Source organism: Poecile atricapillus, chromosome 6 (genome assembly GCF_030490865.1).
Source record: "Poecile atricapillus isolate bPoeAtr1 chromosome 6, bPoeAtr1.hap1, whole genome shotgun sequence".
In the NCBI taxonomy this organism is placed as follows: Eukaryota; Metazoa; Chordata; class Aves; order Passeriformes; family Paridae; genus Poecile; species Poecile atricapillus.
This window is the reverse complement of record NC_081254.1, coordinates 20,494,284-20,508,709: the sequence shown is the minus strand read 5'-3', so window position 1 is coordinate 20,508,709 and position 14,426 is coordinate 20,494,284. Positions and strand designations below refer to the sequence as shown.

Genomic DNA, 14,426 nt, shown 5'->3' with positions numbered 1-14,426 from the left:
CTTATTGCTTGGGTGGTGAAGCTGTAAGTTGGTGAGGATTTTAGCTGGACAGTGGAGGATAAAGATAAATATATGTGAATTAGATAACAGATTTTCATCACTGATTTTGAAGAAAGTGAAACCATTACAATAATGGTGAAATAAATACAATTCATCTGGTAGTGACTTTTACAATTGAAAGTTAGAGGCTGACAAGTATTTATGATGAAGTTTGATTTGGATAAACATCCATGTGTTCGGTGTTGATCCTGTCTGCATCTCAATGAATGATTATGCTTAGCTTATCAACCTTGGGACATGGGAAGGCTTGGGATATGGAAAAGCTTCAGGACCATAAGCTTGTTTGGCTTTCTGAATGGATAAAAGTGCCTAATGTACTACATGTTGGCTGTGAGTCTGGATTACAGTCCCTGCCAGGTTCCTGGATGGCCAGAAACCCAGGTAAATATTTTTGTTCCATACTAGAGGTTTCAGACTCCATGGTCCTTTCATTTGAGCCCACAGCTGGAATTCTCATTCATCTCTATTGACAAGACACTGGTGGCAACAATTACACCATATCATAACTGTTTTTTACTGACCCACACCCAGAATTTTTGTAAAACTTTTCTGTGCAGTGGGGACATAAATAAACAACACTACTTGAAAGAGGTGACCTGCTGATCACGTGGTTTTTGCAGACATAGCTTGAGACAGTTTTGTGGAAGCTGTCTTTTAAACTTAGATGTATTCAAGAGTCAATAAGTAAAAATTGTGTAAAGTATCATACTTTACATACTTAGGTTGTGGGGGGAAAGAAGTTGTCCAGGGTACACTGGTCCAGATCACTGCTTGCTAAAAGGCATTTTTTTGCTGTTCTTGATGTTTTGTTCCCTAAATGCTCTTGCCTTTGTTTAGAGAGAAATAAAGCAATAAACACAGGGGATTGACTGTGAATTCAGAATGCTGTGGTTAAGTGATGTTTAAGTCTGTTTATCATCTTTTCTCTATGAGCATTTGCAATCTCAGTTTGGAGCATAAATTGGTCAGTCCATCACTGGGTGATTTATAGTGCTGTTTAGTCAGTTCCTTTCCTGGCATATTTTAGAGATATGGGAAGACACATAACACAGGTTAAGAAGAATTTACTGTGGTAGGAAGGTAAGCATAGCTACTTGCAAATTTTTAACCCAGAGTGAACTGTTTCATCAGTTGGTAAACAGAAGCCTGTTTATCTTCAAAAGATTTAATTTCACCAGTGAAGGTTGAGACCCCCAAGCCCAGAGCAGGTGAGGGGTGTGGGGATGTAATTTTGTTCAGAGAAAGATCCAACCAAAGTGTTTGGAGAGGGAGGTAGTGGGAAAATTTCTGTACAGAAGACATTAGTGTTGAAGATTTTCCTACTGGGTTCAGCTCTGTGGCTGATCACCTCTTGCCAGTTCACTGCCAGCTTTCAGCAGATAAAATATGTTCAAATGTCCAGGTTTACCTGGGTTAAAAAAATGAGTCTGTACAAGGTTCAACCTTCTTGAAAAATAAGGAACTTCAGTTCTAGTTCTAACTTTGATCCTAGGCCCTTTCTGTACAAATAGAGCAATTTTCTAGATCTGAGCTCTCTCAGATCTGCTTGAGTGTACCTGTATATTAGCTAATCCTCTAAGCCAGCATCTAAAAATACACACACCCCATGGGCACTTGCTAAAGCTGTGCAAGCCAACAAGTTTGCTCACAGTCAGAGATGAGGAGAAATACTCTTGAGTTCATGCAGGTTCACCATTCCTGTCTGTTGCAACCAGACTGAAGACTGAATTTCACCTGAGTTAGATGCCAAGCTTGAAACATACCTGAATTTCCAGAGGTTGTGTGAGCTGTAGTGAACTTTCCAGCCAATCTCGAGGCTTGTAGTGATGTGTAAAGACAGGATGCTTTCTAGCTGTTCTGGTACCTGCATCAGAATAAATGCAGTGGCGCTAGCTCACAAGAGCAATACTGGGGCTCTCTCCCTGCCATGACACTGGGAAAGAAAATGTCTCCAGCTCCCCAGCAGCAAGTTCATGGGAGGTGTAATGTTTGAACAATTTTATAATCCTAAATTGTTATTTAGAAAATAAGATCTGCTAAGCTTTTCTACAGTTAAACAACTTCATACCAGTGGGAAAAGAGGGAGTTCAGTCTCCATTACTCATTCTCCTCTTGGTACATGTGTATAGAGAGATCTCCAGGTGACAGCTTTGGTTGCTTAATAAAATGATATTTTATATATAATGTGGCAAATTATTTGGATTATACTGCTATTTTTGCAGTATCAAGTGTACTTCTGGAGTTTGCAGCCCCTGCAATCCAGTGATTATGTGTGAACCTTGGATTTCATTTTTGACAAATGTGGTTAACAGAGACAAGCAGGATCCAAGTGTGACGTGTGACGTGCAAATTCAAAACACAGAAGAAAAATTATATAGTGATTTTTATTCCAGTCTCATCATATTCCATAGTCTAAGTCATGAATTTCAATACCATGTTTGTAAAGGATTGAGAGTTTCATATAAGACAGTTGCTACTTGTGGAGTGTGTAGCACAGTGTCACTGTCACAGGACACCTCTAGCTGCAGAGTTCCCTTGTGCAGGGAACAACACTGAAGCAGCTGCCACTTTCTGCTTTAGCTCTGATGCTGATGTGATCAAGCATGTGCTCCAGCATTTTTCTCTCACCAGAGAGCTGCGTTTTCTCTTTGGAGAAGAGCATGCGTCAGCTTCATTTTCTCGTAGCATTGTAAGTTCTGCTGAAGTCTGATCATGCTTTGAGTCATGCTGTGTCCTTGGGCACAGAGAGGCTGCAAATTTCACAGGTTAATTATACTTTGGGTATAACAATATCCATGTCAAACAGCATGACTTTCTATTTCATTGGATACCTCCTTATTCCTGTGTTTTGAGGGATGGAAAACAGAAATGGAGAAGTGAATGGAAAAATAAAAGTCTGCATTTGCTATCTCCTGTGCTCCCATCCCATGCACTTAGTCCTCTGCTCCATAATGTTATTAGCAGATGTGACACAATTTGAGTTATTATTCCAGTAGTGCCAGAAATACTGGTGTCTCAGCCATTTAAAAGGATTTGTCCTGCTCACCAGTTAGCATTGTGGGCAGGCTCTTACTAACCTGCAGCCTGCTCTGTTCACCACAAGGGAAGAGAGGATAGTAAAATGGTGAAGAATACTCAGGACCTCATTTGTACCTCCGGCTTAAGGATTTCCATCACTTTCTACATAATCTTTAGTGTGCTTTAAGTACTGTCTAGTGTGTTGACTGAGCTTGTGGTGTCTAGCTGTGCAGTATCATGCTACTTAGGGCATACCTTAAATAGCTAAGGCATACCTTACTATATTGCCAGTCTCAGAATATTTTGATTTGGAAGGCATCATCAATGTCCCAGCTTCTGGCCCTGCACATGACAGCTGTAAGAATCACACCATGTTCAAGAACTGAAGCAGCTTTTGATCCCAGTTCTGCTTTCACTTTTGGTGAGAGGCATTCTTTCCTCAGGAGCTTTTGGTCAAAACAAAGAATATAGAGAAGTTTGTTGTGGGACAACACTGTCTCACTGACTAGAATCTCACAGCTTGTCTGCTGCATCAGTATCTTCTTGGACATGTGTGTTCAAACTGGGTCACAGTGTAGGTAAGCAAGGGGTGGGATACTAAGTTCAGGTGAATGTGCTCTATAGAGTGATCAGACATTTTAACAGCTAAAGCAGATGAGCAGCTGTGGATGGGGGGGCAGGGGGGCGGAGGGTTTCTATTGTTTTGTTTTGGCTTGGTTTTTTTTGGTTTTTTTTTCCCTGCAGAGGGAGAAAACTTAGCTAATAGTGATAAAATTACTCAGAAGTCTGGTGCAAGGGTTTTGCACGGTGACTGCTGCAGATCTGCAGTCACATGAGTGCATTTTGTGAATGGGATGGAGGCCTGACCTCTGTGCAACTGCACAGGGCATTGCATGGTAAGCGTTTTTGTTAATGACATGCTTCTTACCCTGAGAGCAGGAGTTTGGGGGGGGGCGAGGGGGAGCGGTGTGTGAATGTCTTCCTGCAAATAAAGTGCCTGGGTATTGGTTCACACGTAAGGAGTTGTAGTGCCTTCCTCTCTCTACTACTTATTCAGCTGAGCTATTAATTCAGGCAACTTCTCTCTAAAGAGCTAAAGTAGAGGCAGTAAGCACCAAAAAAACTGCACAGGTCAAAGAGTGTAGCTTTCCCTAAGCTTTACTGGACTTTCCAGCTTATCCCAGAGTTGTGGAGGTACTCTGAGCATGCTAAGACTACTGTGGGGAAATGTTGCCCTCCAAAACTAGGTTTCTGTTTCTGGTGCTTTGAAAGCAGATGGGAGGCCAGACCAGGGCACCAGATTGCCTGCAGCGCAGGAATATTGCCTGTATCAGGAAGGATCCAAAGTGTGGCATGCAGACAGCAACTGTTGCTCAGCTTTTCCAGCTATCTAGAATAGATCTGACAAGCAATTAGAGCATGAATATATTACAGAGCCGATGGGGGATGCCTTTGTTAAAACTTGTGACCCATACTTAGCTGCTGTTTACATTGGCGGCTGCTTCGAGGGTGGGCAAGACCCTACCTGCCTGTCTTTCTCCTCTCTCCTTCCCTGTGCCGAGCGAGCCGGGGAGCTCTGCATCTCATTGGATATTTCAAATGCTTTCTGCACAAGTCATAATTAATGCCGAGTTGTGGAGCTAAGACCAGATGTGCTGCCGAGATTATCTCCCAGGGCAGAGCGGCTGCTCTGTGCTCTGTAGCGCTGGGTGAATGGAAAGCTGCCAGTGCTGGGACTCAGAATGTGTCTGATGCCTGAAGTCAGGACTTTCTTTCTCTGCCGCTCCTGCTGTCTGACACTGCCTGGTTTCTGCTTGAAGCTCAGCGCCTGTCATGTAGCAGAGTGCTGCACAAGAACCAGAGGTATGAGATGATTTTCCAGAGTTTAGATGTGTTATGGTTTTGCTAGAGGAAAAGCAGGTATTTAAGTGTAGCCTTAGACAGAGGCTAAGAATCTAAAATAGGAGCTGACTTTACAAAGGGGGAAAGAGTGGGAAGGACACAGTCTGTGGCCAGAAATACTACTGGATACTAAGCTAGCATGTGGAGATAGTTCTGGGGAGAGGTGTTTCTCTTTGCATATACACAGAGTATTTAAATGGATGTATGTGGATGAGAACAATCAGCTTCTGGTATATGGATACTGCGCTTTCTGGCAATGGGGTCAGAAGACACCAAGTTGTACCACAGACCCATTTGTGTGACTGAGCAAGTAATTTTAGTTTTTCTTGATTCCTAATTGTCTTTTGCTTCCTTTTTCCCCCCTATTCTTGCATTCTTTTTTTGGCTGGATTGTTTAGTTGTTCGGGACTATCTTTTTTTAGGTACATATGGCTTCTACCATGAAACTCCTTTTCCTGTTGCCGCTGCAGTAATTCACATAAGTGTGTGCTTGGGTGGGCCAGGGGAGGGGAAGCAAAATTTGTTGTATTTTGTGCTGTGGAAGCATATGCATTTCTGAATGTCTGCCCGTGATTTTTTCTCAGTGCTTTCATGTGTGAGAGGGACAGATAAATGGGAACTTCAGCATGAAAGTGGGAAGGTAAAAGCAGGCACTTACCTGTGCAGGTGAGCACGTACACAGTCCTTATATCCATAAGCTGCCTGTCTGTGAGGCACCACATGCGTGCGCGGGTGTATGTGCTGTTGTATAGCAGCATCCAGGTGTAAGCCTGATTATCTTCCCACACATCTTTTAACTTGTGTGGAATAAGCTGTACATACAACTGACGTAGGTGTGCCTGGACTTTTCACACTTTAAGCACATGCGGAGTCCTTAGTCCTCCGTGTGAAGAAAATCTACTCAAAAAGTGACTTTATCTCTGTCTTTAGTTTATTTTGGTTGAAATCAGAGCCCCTGATGAAAAATGTAGCAGAGAGCATATATTTTCCTGCCCACTGCATGTCTGGACAGCATAGCTGAATGTATAGGCTTTGTATGCCTGGAGCTGGTGGGTGAGCTGTTCAGGCCAGGACAGAGAGCCTGTCTGTGTCTTAGTCAGTACATCATTCCTGGCTTGCTTTTTCTACAAAGAGTCACCTAAATCTTTAAAGAACAGAGGCAGCTTGTTGGAGTAGAGGAAAGAAATTCTGTAGCTCTGCTAGCTCATTTTTTTAGTATCTCTTGAATCTTTCTGAGATTAAGGATGTGGTTCCAGGCATGCTAGAGTTTTTTTCTACTTTGAAACCAAACAAAAGGGCCTAGCTATAGATAAGGGTATGACAAGGAAAGTTAACCCTTAGGTTTCTAGTAAACTTTTGGCTTTATTTCCAGCTTAACTCTGTCTGGAGTGTGACTGGATGGCACTGTCTCCCCTTCTTTAGAATGAAGAAAAAGACTTTAATGTCTTCCAGCGGGATCATCAAATGGAGTGAAGCGCTGCCAAGTTCAGTCTGAGCTGCAGGGCCCAGTGATTAAAAGCAGGCCTGTGCCTTGAGGAGCTGGCGCAGGAGGCTGTGTGTGACTGGCTCCACATTGCTTCTCCTTGCAAGGCAGGGCAGTCTCTGTCCAAACCGGAGATGTTGTCATACACTGGGAGTTTCAGGGACATTTTACTACATCACTTTTACAAGCTCTGAGACCTGACGGAAATGAGACAAATGATACAGAGCCACAAGACACCAGTTGCTCAGTTTGCCCTATGTGGTGCTGGGAGACTGAAGTAGGCACATCTGCTAAGTCTGTTGTTAGTGTGACTGAGAGGGTCCAAGTGATAATTCTCCTGAACTTCATCAAGCAGGTGCCCAAATGAAAGATTTCTGCAAGCCTGGAACTGTCGGCATCTCAGATTTCTCTTTGACAGTCCCTTTGCAGCCGCACTCCATAAATAGCTCTTAGCTTGTTCTTTCTATGAACCTTAACACTATTTTTCTTTTCTAAGCCATGGACAAGTTCTGCAGCCACTGTACAGATGAACAATTTCTCCAAGGCCAACTTTCCAGTTTTACTAACTGCAACTCTGTGCTTTTTCTCTCTAAACACCAACCATAATGCTCCTACTGCCAAAAGACTTGGCCTGGGTGCAGTCTTTCTCCTGAGCAGCATCTGTGGTGGCCCTTGTGTATGGCTCAGCAAAAAAAAAAAAAAAAAAAGTAGGATAGAGAGAAAGAAAAAGTATGGAGCTTCAGTGTAACTGAAAAACATGACAAAGGGAAAGTTGCAGTTAGCAACAGACTTCACTTGGGTGAAATATTTTGTCTGAGCAAAGTTTGGTTATCCCTTCTGATGCTTCCCTGGAAAATTAGGGTTCAAGTTCAAGGGAGAGAGAAAGGCATAGATCTGGAGTTGGTTCGAAGTCGGTTTGAGCAGCAAAACCAGGGTGGGAGGCAGCCGAGAGAGCTGGGCTGCGAGAAATCTTTCACCCTGGCAATAGCTTGAGTCCTCTTCCCACCAAAAAATGAGCTATGCAGACTGTGTGATCTCACTAGCACAGCCCTTCAGCAGACACTGTCACACAAGAAGCAGCGCATGCTTGTGCCAGCTCCTTTCACTCATCCTGTGATAAGCAGATCATCTTCCTTGGTCATGTTTGGTTTCATGCCTGGCTTTCCTTGTTACTTGTTTGAAATGGTCTGGAGGGAGGTGAAGAATATTGCAGTATAAGAATATTTCAGTGCCTTTATTTCCTCCCAAGACTGCTGTTTTCATCAAGGAGAAAAATATTACTGACATCAACGTGTGAGGAGGAAAGATGGGATCCCCAGCATCTGGCTGTGCAGGAGACACCCACAGTAATGGTGATACTGTGTTTGTGAAGGGTCCATCTGCTGCTCCATCTGAGTCTCAAATGACATCACCCTTCTATCTCTGTTACCTTAGCATCACATTCCTTATTCTCTGTGTTGGTGGTCTCCATTTGACTGTAGTCCTCTTGTCTCCAGAAGTCACTCACAGGTAGATTGCACCTACAGAAAGCTACTGCTGTTGTGATCCAAATTGTCTGTGAAGGACAAGGACTGATGTTGCCTGAAATGTGTTGGAGATGTTGCTGAGCACAGACCAATCAAGGCTGGGGAAAAGTAGATTCTCTTCAGTGGAGATTATGCATGCAGTTGTTGTGTGTGTGCTTGCTTATGTGTGTGACACTGCCTTTGGCCTTGATCTAAGTGTAGAACATCAGAACACGAGCTCATAGAAGAACATTGTGTATGTGCTTTATGCCTGGGGAGTGCAGAGCCTTTACCTCTTTCCCAGAGTTTTCTCTAGACAGACCCATTAGGAAACAGATTCACCAAGCAGAGATTTGAGAAAAGAGGGCAGCTATTGCCTTGACATGTGTCACATCCTGACCTCCCTGAATTTATATGTCTTGCATCTAGAAGAGTGGACAATATGTATCATTTTAAGGAAAGAGATATGCCCCATCATGACAGTAGGGATTACATGATGGGATTATAAAGCAGTCTGTGCAAAAGCAGAAAGAGATTCCCTATCCTAGAAACTGACTTCAGAGACACTCAACTCAGTGAAAATTCAAAGAGATTAGAAATAAGCTCTAGTAAAACCTTTACTCTACAATAGACCAAATATATACAATGATAAAGATAAGTCACTCCCATGCTCTAGGGCATGCCCTTCTGCCAGGATGAGGGAATTTCCTTTGAGACTTCTCACGGCCCTGCGGCTTTGATACTGTAATGCAGTTGTGTAGGCTGTGGTGTAAGGAAAGTTTCTGTCTTCTGATGTATAACAAACAGCCAGGGAAAGGAAATTGGACTTCAGGATTCTTCTTGCAGCTTTCGTTTGATGAGTTGAAACTGATAATGAGAGACTTGTTTCACTGAGGATTCAGCAGGGTTGGACTGAATATAGAAAGCAGATATGGTGTCTCCTATGAAGAACAGTGGTCAGGGAACTCGTGATACCAGGAGTTATCAACCTCTCATGAATGTAGCCCTGGGAAAAAAAAAAAGGAAGACATGGTCACTAGTGGGGGAAGGTAAATAGAGCCTTCAGAAATTACTAGATTCCCTGGCCTGGTATAAGTACATATGTGCAAGTTTCAATACTGCTTCTGGCCACTGGGTGTGAAACAGTGTGACTCCAATATTGCATGCTGTTTTATTTTTCAGACCTGCAGGTTTAACTGAGTGCTGAATAAATTATCTAAAGATCCTTGATATCTGTAGAAAACTTAACTTTGAGAAATCCCTGAACAGAATTTCCTGCCTGTTCTAGTCTGATGTCAGCTGAAATTCTGAGAGTTGATTCTGAAATTCTGGGAGTAGATTCTGGGATTACTGAATTTTTATTGCCAAAATATCATTCACTTGGATACTATGCTCCTTTACTCCACCAAACATAGCAGGGTGCTAGAATTAGAATTCAACTCAGTGGCAGTCCTTTTAGATGGAGCAGTCTTCTAGTAGTAGGGATTGAACTAAGATCTCTGGCTCTTACAGCCTGAGCTCCCTTCTGTGTTGCTGAAAGACCTGATGCCAGTAGTGGCATTCTGCAGCTGGTATTGGCAAGGAACTCCATACTCCCCAAAGAAACAGATAGTGCTTTGTACCTAATGATATATGTCTACAGTAGTTCTGACTAAAGAATTAACGTAGGCCAGTCTGGTTTTACAGAATATGGTGCTTCTCATATTTTCAAGATGCAAGAAGTACGGCACACACTTTTTAGTAGGAAGAGCAATGGATTTTGCATGCATTTTACTGCGTTTTTTTGATTTTTATTAATATTCATTCAACAAGTTTAATTAAAGGAAAAGAAATAGAGTCTCCCAGGATGGTGGAATATTCTCACAATATCCACTTTTAATGTTGATAGCTGTACTCCGCTGTGTGAGCAGTCCCCTCCCAGTGGGATTGCTGCCAGTTGGGCTGGCCAGCTGCACACTGGTGGAGGGCAGCTGTGTGACAGCCAAAGCAGCGGGTGCATTCAGGAAGGACATGTGTCCCATAAAGTCAACGTAGCCTTTGTTTTAGTCTTCTTGGGATGGAAGGTGCAGTGAAAGTATAATTACTTAATCTAAATCCAGCACAGCTGTCAATAACCATAAACATAACCTTAAGCCCACCTTCCTTGTGTATCAGATATAAACCAGCTTAGGGTAGAGGATAGTTTGAAGCACTGGTAAGCAGGAAAAAAAAAAATTCATCATGTAATTCTTGTTTTTTAAAATAGCTTTATTCTTCAGAGTCTGTTAGAAACTGGACCTTCACAAAGGCTGCCCCCTCCATGTGAAAGCTTCCCTCCTTGTGTGCCCCAAGCAACAGCTCAGGAAGAGTTTAAGCTGACACCCAGATGTCTCTCTTGCTCTCTGCTGTCAGGGATCTTTGGACAGCGCTTGGAGGACACCGTACAGTACGAGCGGAAATATGGCCAGCGCTTGGCCCCACTGCTGGTGGAACAGTGTGTGGATTTTATTCGGGAGCGAGGTCTTACAGAGGAGGGGCTCTTTCGGATGCCGGGACAAGCCAACCTTGTCAAAGATCTGCAGGATTCTTTTGATTGTGGAGAGAAACCCCTTTTTGACAGGTGAGTTGACATCACCAAATTCAGGCTGGTGTATGTGTGACATGTAAAATCTGCCAGGAATGTCCATGCAGCGGCAATCCTAGCTTACATGTTCTTTCCACACCATCATTCTCTCTGTTGAAAGCGCTGATGGAACCTTCTCCCAGATGGTGGTGGGTGTGGAGGCCTTTATTCAGCTCAGTGGTAGAACAGAGCTCATTGGTCTGTGTGGGGGTCATCCAGTGTTTCAGCTTAAGCACATACTGAATGAAAACTGAGCAGTTGGTGGGATCCCATCACAGAAATGGGTACTACAGAGGTGAACTAGGTGATGCACTGCTTTCAGATGTTGCATTCTCCCATCAGATCTGCCTGGAGCAATATCTTGACTCTTTCTTTGTCACCAGGTTTCAGAATAGTCACCCCTATCTGACATGTTTTACCTGGCCATTGTGCCAGCAGCTGTTTTCTAGATGCTCAGCTTAATACCTGTTCCCATGGGAAGAGTGTCATCCCTGTCTCTGAGCGCTCCATCCAAGGGCAGCAAGGCAAGGGGCAGATATCAGCTGTGCTGACATTGGCCCTCAGGCATTTGGATGCTCAGAAAGGTGGACACTGTCAAGGCCCTTCCAGCCAAATGCTGTCCTTACCCTGTAACTGACATTTCATCTACTCTGTCATATGTACATCCTGCCTGGAGTGAGTCAGCATTGTGTGAAGCTTAACAGACCTTTGTGAAATAAGGCTTGACTCTAACAGAGACCTTGAACTTGAGGGATATTTGGATCCAAGGGCATTGTTTAGATCTGGTCTGATCTCTATCACAGGTCCATAAATGAGATCAGAGCTGGGATCTTGTCTTGGAGGCCTGGCACCATTTCTTGCAGGAACTCACTAGCCCCGGTTTTCCAGGTGATGCTGGTGGCATCCGGTGTACTACCAACACATTAACCTTGAGGGATCTCTGCCCCTGGACCTGCAGCCAGTCTCAACATTGCCAACATCTTCCCTGCCTACCACTGCAGGAAGAGCTAGCACTGTCTCCTGCGTGGGCAGAAAGTGTGTTTGGTCTCATCTTGGGAAGTATATCTTCAGAGTTTATTTGGAACATTCTTCTAATTCTTCCCTTCCCTCAGCTTCCCAGACCACCCATCCTCCTTTCTTTGATTCCTAACCACAAACACTATTTGCTCCCTAAATGGAAGTGTCAAACATTTAGAAATATCTTCATGAAAAAATAAGTTTGAAATAATCATATTGTCTCAGTTAATCTTTTCTTAAACAAAACCTTTGTATTTTTAACTGAATGTCTGGGTGTTCTATTACAGAATTAGAATTATCTTAATTCAGTGCTTACACTCTGGAACAGGAGTATCTATGAAGAAATTAATTAGGAATGAAAGTTTCAGTTTAATGTTTTACTTTAGCCTTACCTAACTTCATTGTTATGTAGATAAACCAAGCCTCCACCCAGCATTTTTAAAACAAAATTCAATTGTACAATGGTTTGGATTGGAAGGGATCATAAAATTCATCTCCTTTCAGGCCCCTGCTACGGGCAGGGATACCTTCCACTAGATCAGCTTTCTCAGAACCCATTCAGCCTGGCTTTGAACACTTCCAGGAACTTCCAGCGGCATCCATAGCTTCTGTAGGCAGCCTCTTCCAGTCCCTTACCACCTTGGGTGCAGAAAGCACCTTTATTTCCATATTTGCATTGGCTAAATTGATCAGTGCTAAGTCTCCCTTTTAAGAGAGGCACTAGGGACCTCCAGGAAGGAATGCCTACCTTTTGGGTAGTCACTGTGTAATGCAGTAAGTAAATGTTCAGTGCAGAATCAAAGGAAGCAAGCCTAGAGTACCTGAGTAGTGGAAAGTTGAGGGTGTCCCAGTTATTGCCTTTTGCTTTTTCCACCATGTCCCCACATGTACATACAGTAGGTCTTTCATATTTGTAGTCACACACAGTGGTAAGGGAGAGGCAATTCCACTTTGGCTAAATGAAATGCTTTTCCTCCTAGCAACCATAATTTTCTCTATGTGTAACTATAAATTATCTCTGTATAGCCTGGGATATCTTGACAGCAGAAGTGTGAAATCCTTATGTTTCTTTCCAAATCAGGTGCAGTGAAAGGAATATCCTTTCTTATTTCCCAGCTGCAGTCAGTGCTTTTAGATGTCTTTTGTAACTACAGTGATATCCCAGGTGCTTATAGCTTGCCTGCCGCATGGTGGATCAAACCTTTGTGACGACTGACAATTAAAGTATTTATTTTTAAAAGGCTTTCTTTTCCAGTGCTCCTATGAAAGGCCAGGTGGTGCTGTTTTGGAAACACCTATAGCAGTCTGTTCCTGCTGCACTTTCATTCCACTGAAAGTCTGGCTGTATTTCATATGGCATCATGGATGAGACAGTTACTGCAGCCAGTGAGCCTGAAGCTCTGTTCTGGGCTCTGCTTTTCAGTGATAGTCAGATCCACCATCCATGCCTGAAACTCCACACTAAAGGAAAAAAAAAGAATAAGAATACTGATCTCATTTGTAAAACACTATAATCAATTGAAGAAAACAACTGTGTGAAACTGTGATAATCTCAAATATGATGGAGCTGTTTAATAGGAATAGCATCAGCAGGATTAGGAGTAAGTGGTATCTGCTGAGAGTTTCCTGTTGTAGTTTTTCCAGTTTTGTTTTAACCACGTGTTCCAAAAAAAAAAGCCATACTAAGTAGAAGAGATTCAGCTTTTGGACAGAAGAGAGGATTTGAAGCTCTCTTGCCCACTGTTCAGTGATACATTTTTCTCAGAATTCTTTAAAGACTGTCAGGGCAATGGTGGGTAGGGAGGAGATGGTGACAGAATCTGTTCAGACTTCCAACAGTCAAAACCTTGACCAGAGGAGGTCATCTGCAATGATTAACAGTGCTGTACTACAGGAAAAATGGAATGAGAGAGAGGCATCACCATACACCAGAAGCTGGGTAGCTGGAAAGGGTTCATCTTCATCATGGGATCTGACACCTCAACCCCAACTTTAAAAGTAAGGGAGAAGGAAGAGGAAAAAGTTGCTCCTGCATTGGGAGAGAAAATAAAAGCTGACATCCTTTCATAACAGATGAACTAGGAAATTTCAAATACCACTAGCCAGGCAGCCATACCAAAGGGCAATAGAGGACCTGGAGGAAATACAGCTTCCTCCATTTTTCCTGAATGATTGACCAGGGCATGTGGGAGCCCAGCCTGTCAGCTTATGTGTGTGCTGGCTGGGGAGAGTATCAGCAGGGATCAGTGAGAGGCTCAGAGGTTATGTTTCATGGAACAGGAGGGAAGAGCTCTGTTGACAATGCTGTGTGATCACTGTGACCTTGCCTGGACTATTCTTCACATTCCTAGTCCACAATGGCAGAGGAACCACAGTGTTGCCCTACCTTAAGCAGTATCATGGGCATATCCCTTCCATTGCCTGTGTCATCTGAGGACATTTCTATCTTGACAGAATGGAGATTTCCCTTGTTCCCAGACAGACCTCCCTCCCTACCAATGACTGGTAGAAGAGCTTCCTTCCATGTGCCCACTTTGTCCCTGTCCCTAAGAGGGACCTTGATGCACCCCCAATGAAGGGTATCAAGCTTTGAGGTAGTGTGGGTTTCTAAATTTCCTTCCCTCTTCTCTATTGCAGCAACACAGATGTTCACACTGTGGCGTCCCTCCTGAAGCTTTACCTTCGAGAGCTGCCAGAGCCTGTCATCCCCTTTGCCAAATATGAAGACTTTCTTTCTTGTGGACAGCTACTCTCAAAAGATGAGGGAGAGGTCAGTGATCCTTCTAATCTGCCTCCTCAGAGCATGTTCCTAAGAATCAATGTAGTACAGGTTTTTTCC

The 14,426-nt window shown here is 43.3% G+C and overlaps 1 protein-coding gene across 1 annotated transcript in view; it reads left to right on the top strand.

Moving 5' to 3' along the window:
* Positions 1-14,426, top strand: part of ARHGAP22 (Rho GTPase activating protein 22) — a 112,354-nt gene that overhangs the window by 84,225 nt on the left and 13,703 nt on the right. The window contains exons 4-5 of the mRNA XM_058841382.1: positions 10,360-10,567; positions 14,225-14,357. Of these exons, the coding sequence (XP_058697365.1) occupies positions 10,360-10,567; positions 14,225-14,357 (341 nt within the window). The remainder of the gene's footprint in view (positions 1-10,359; positions 10,568-14,224; positions 14,358-14,426) is intronic.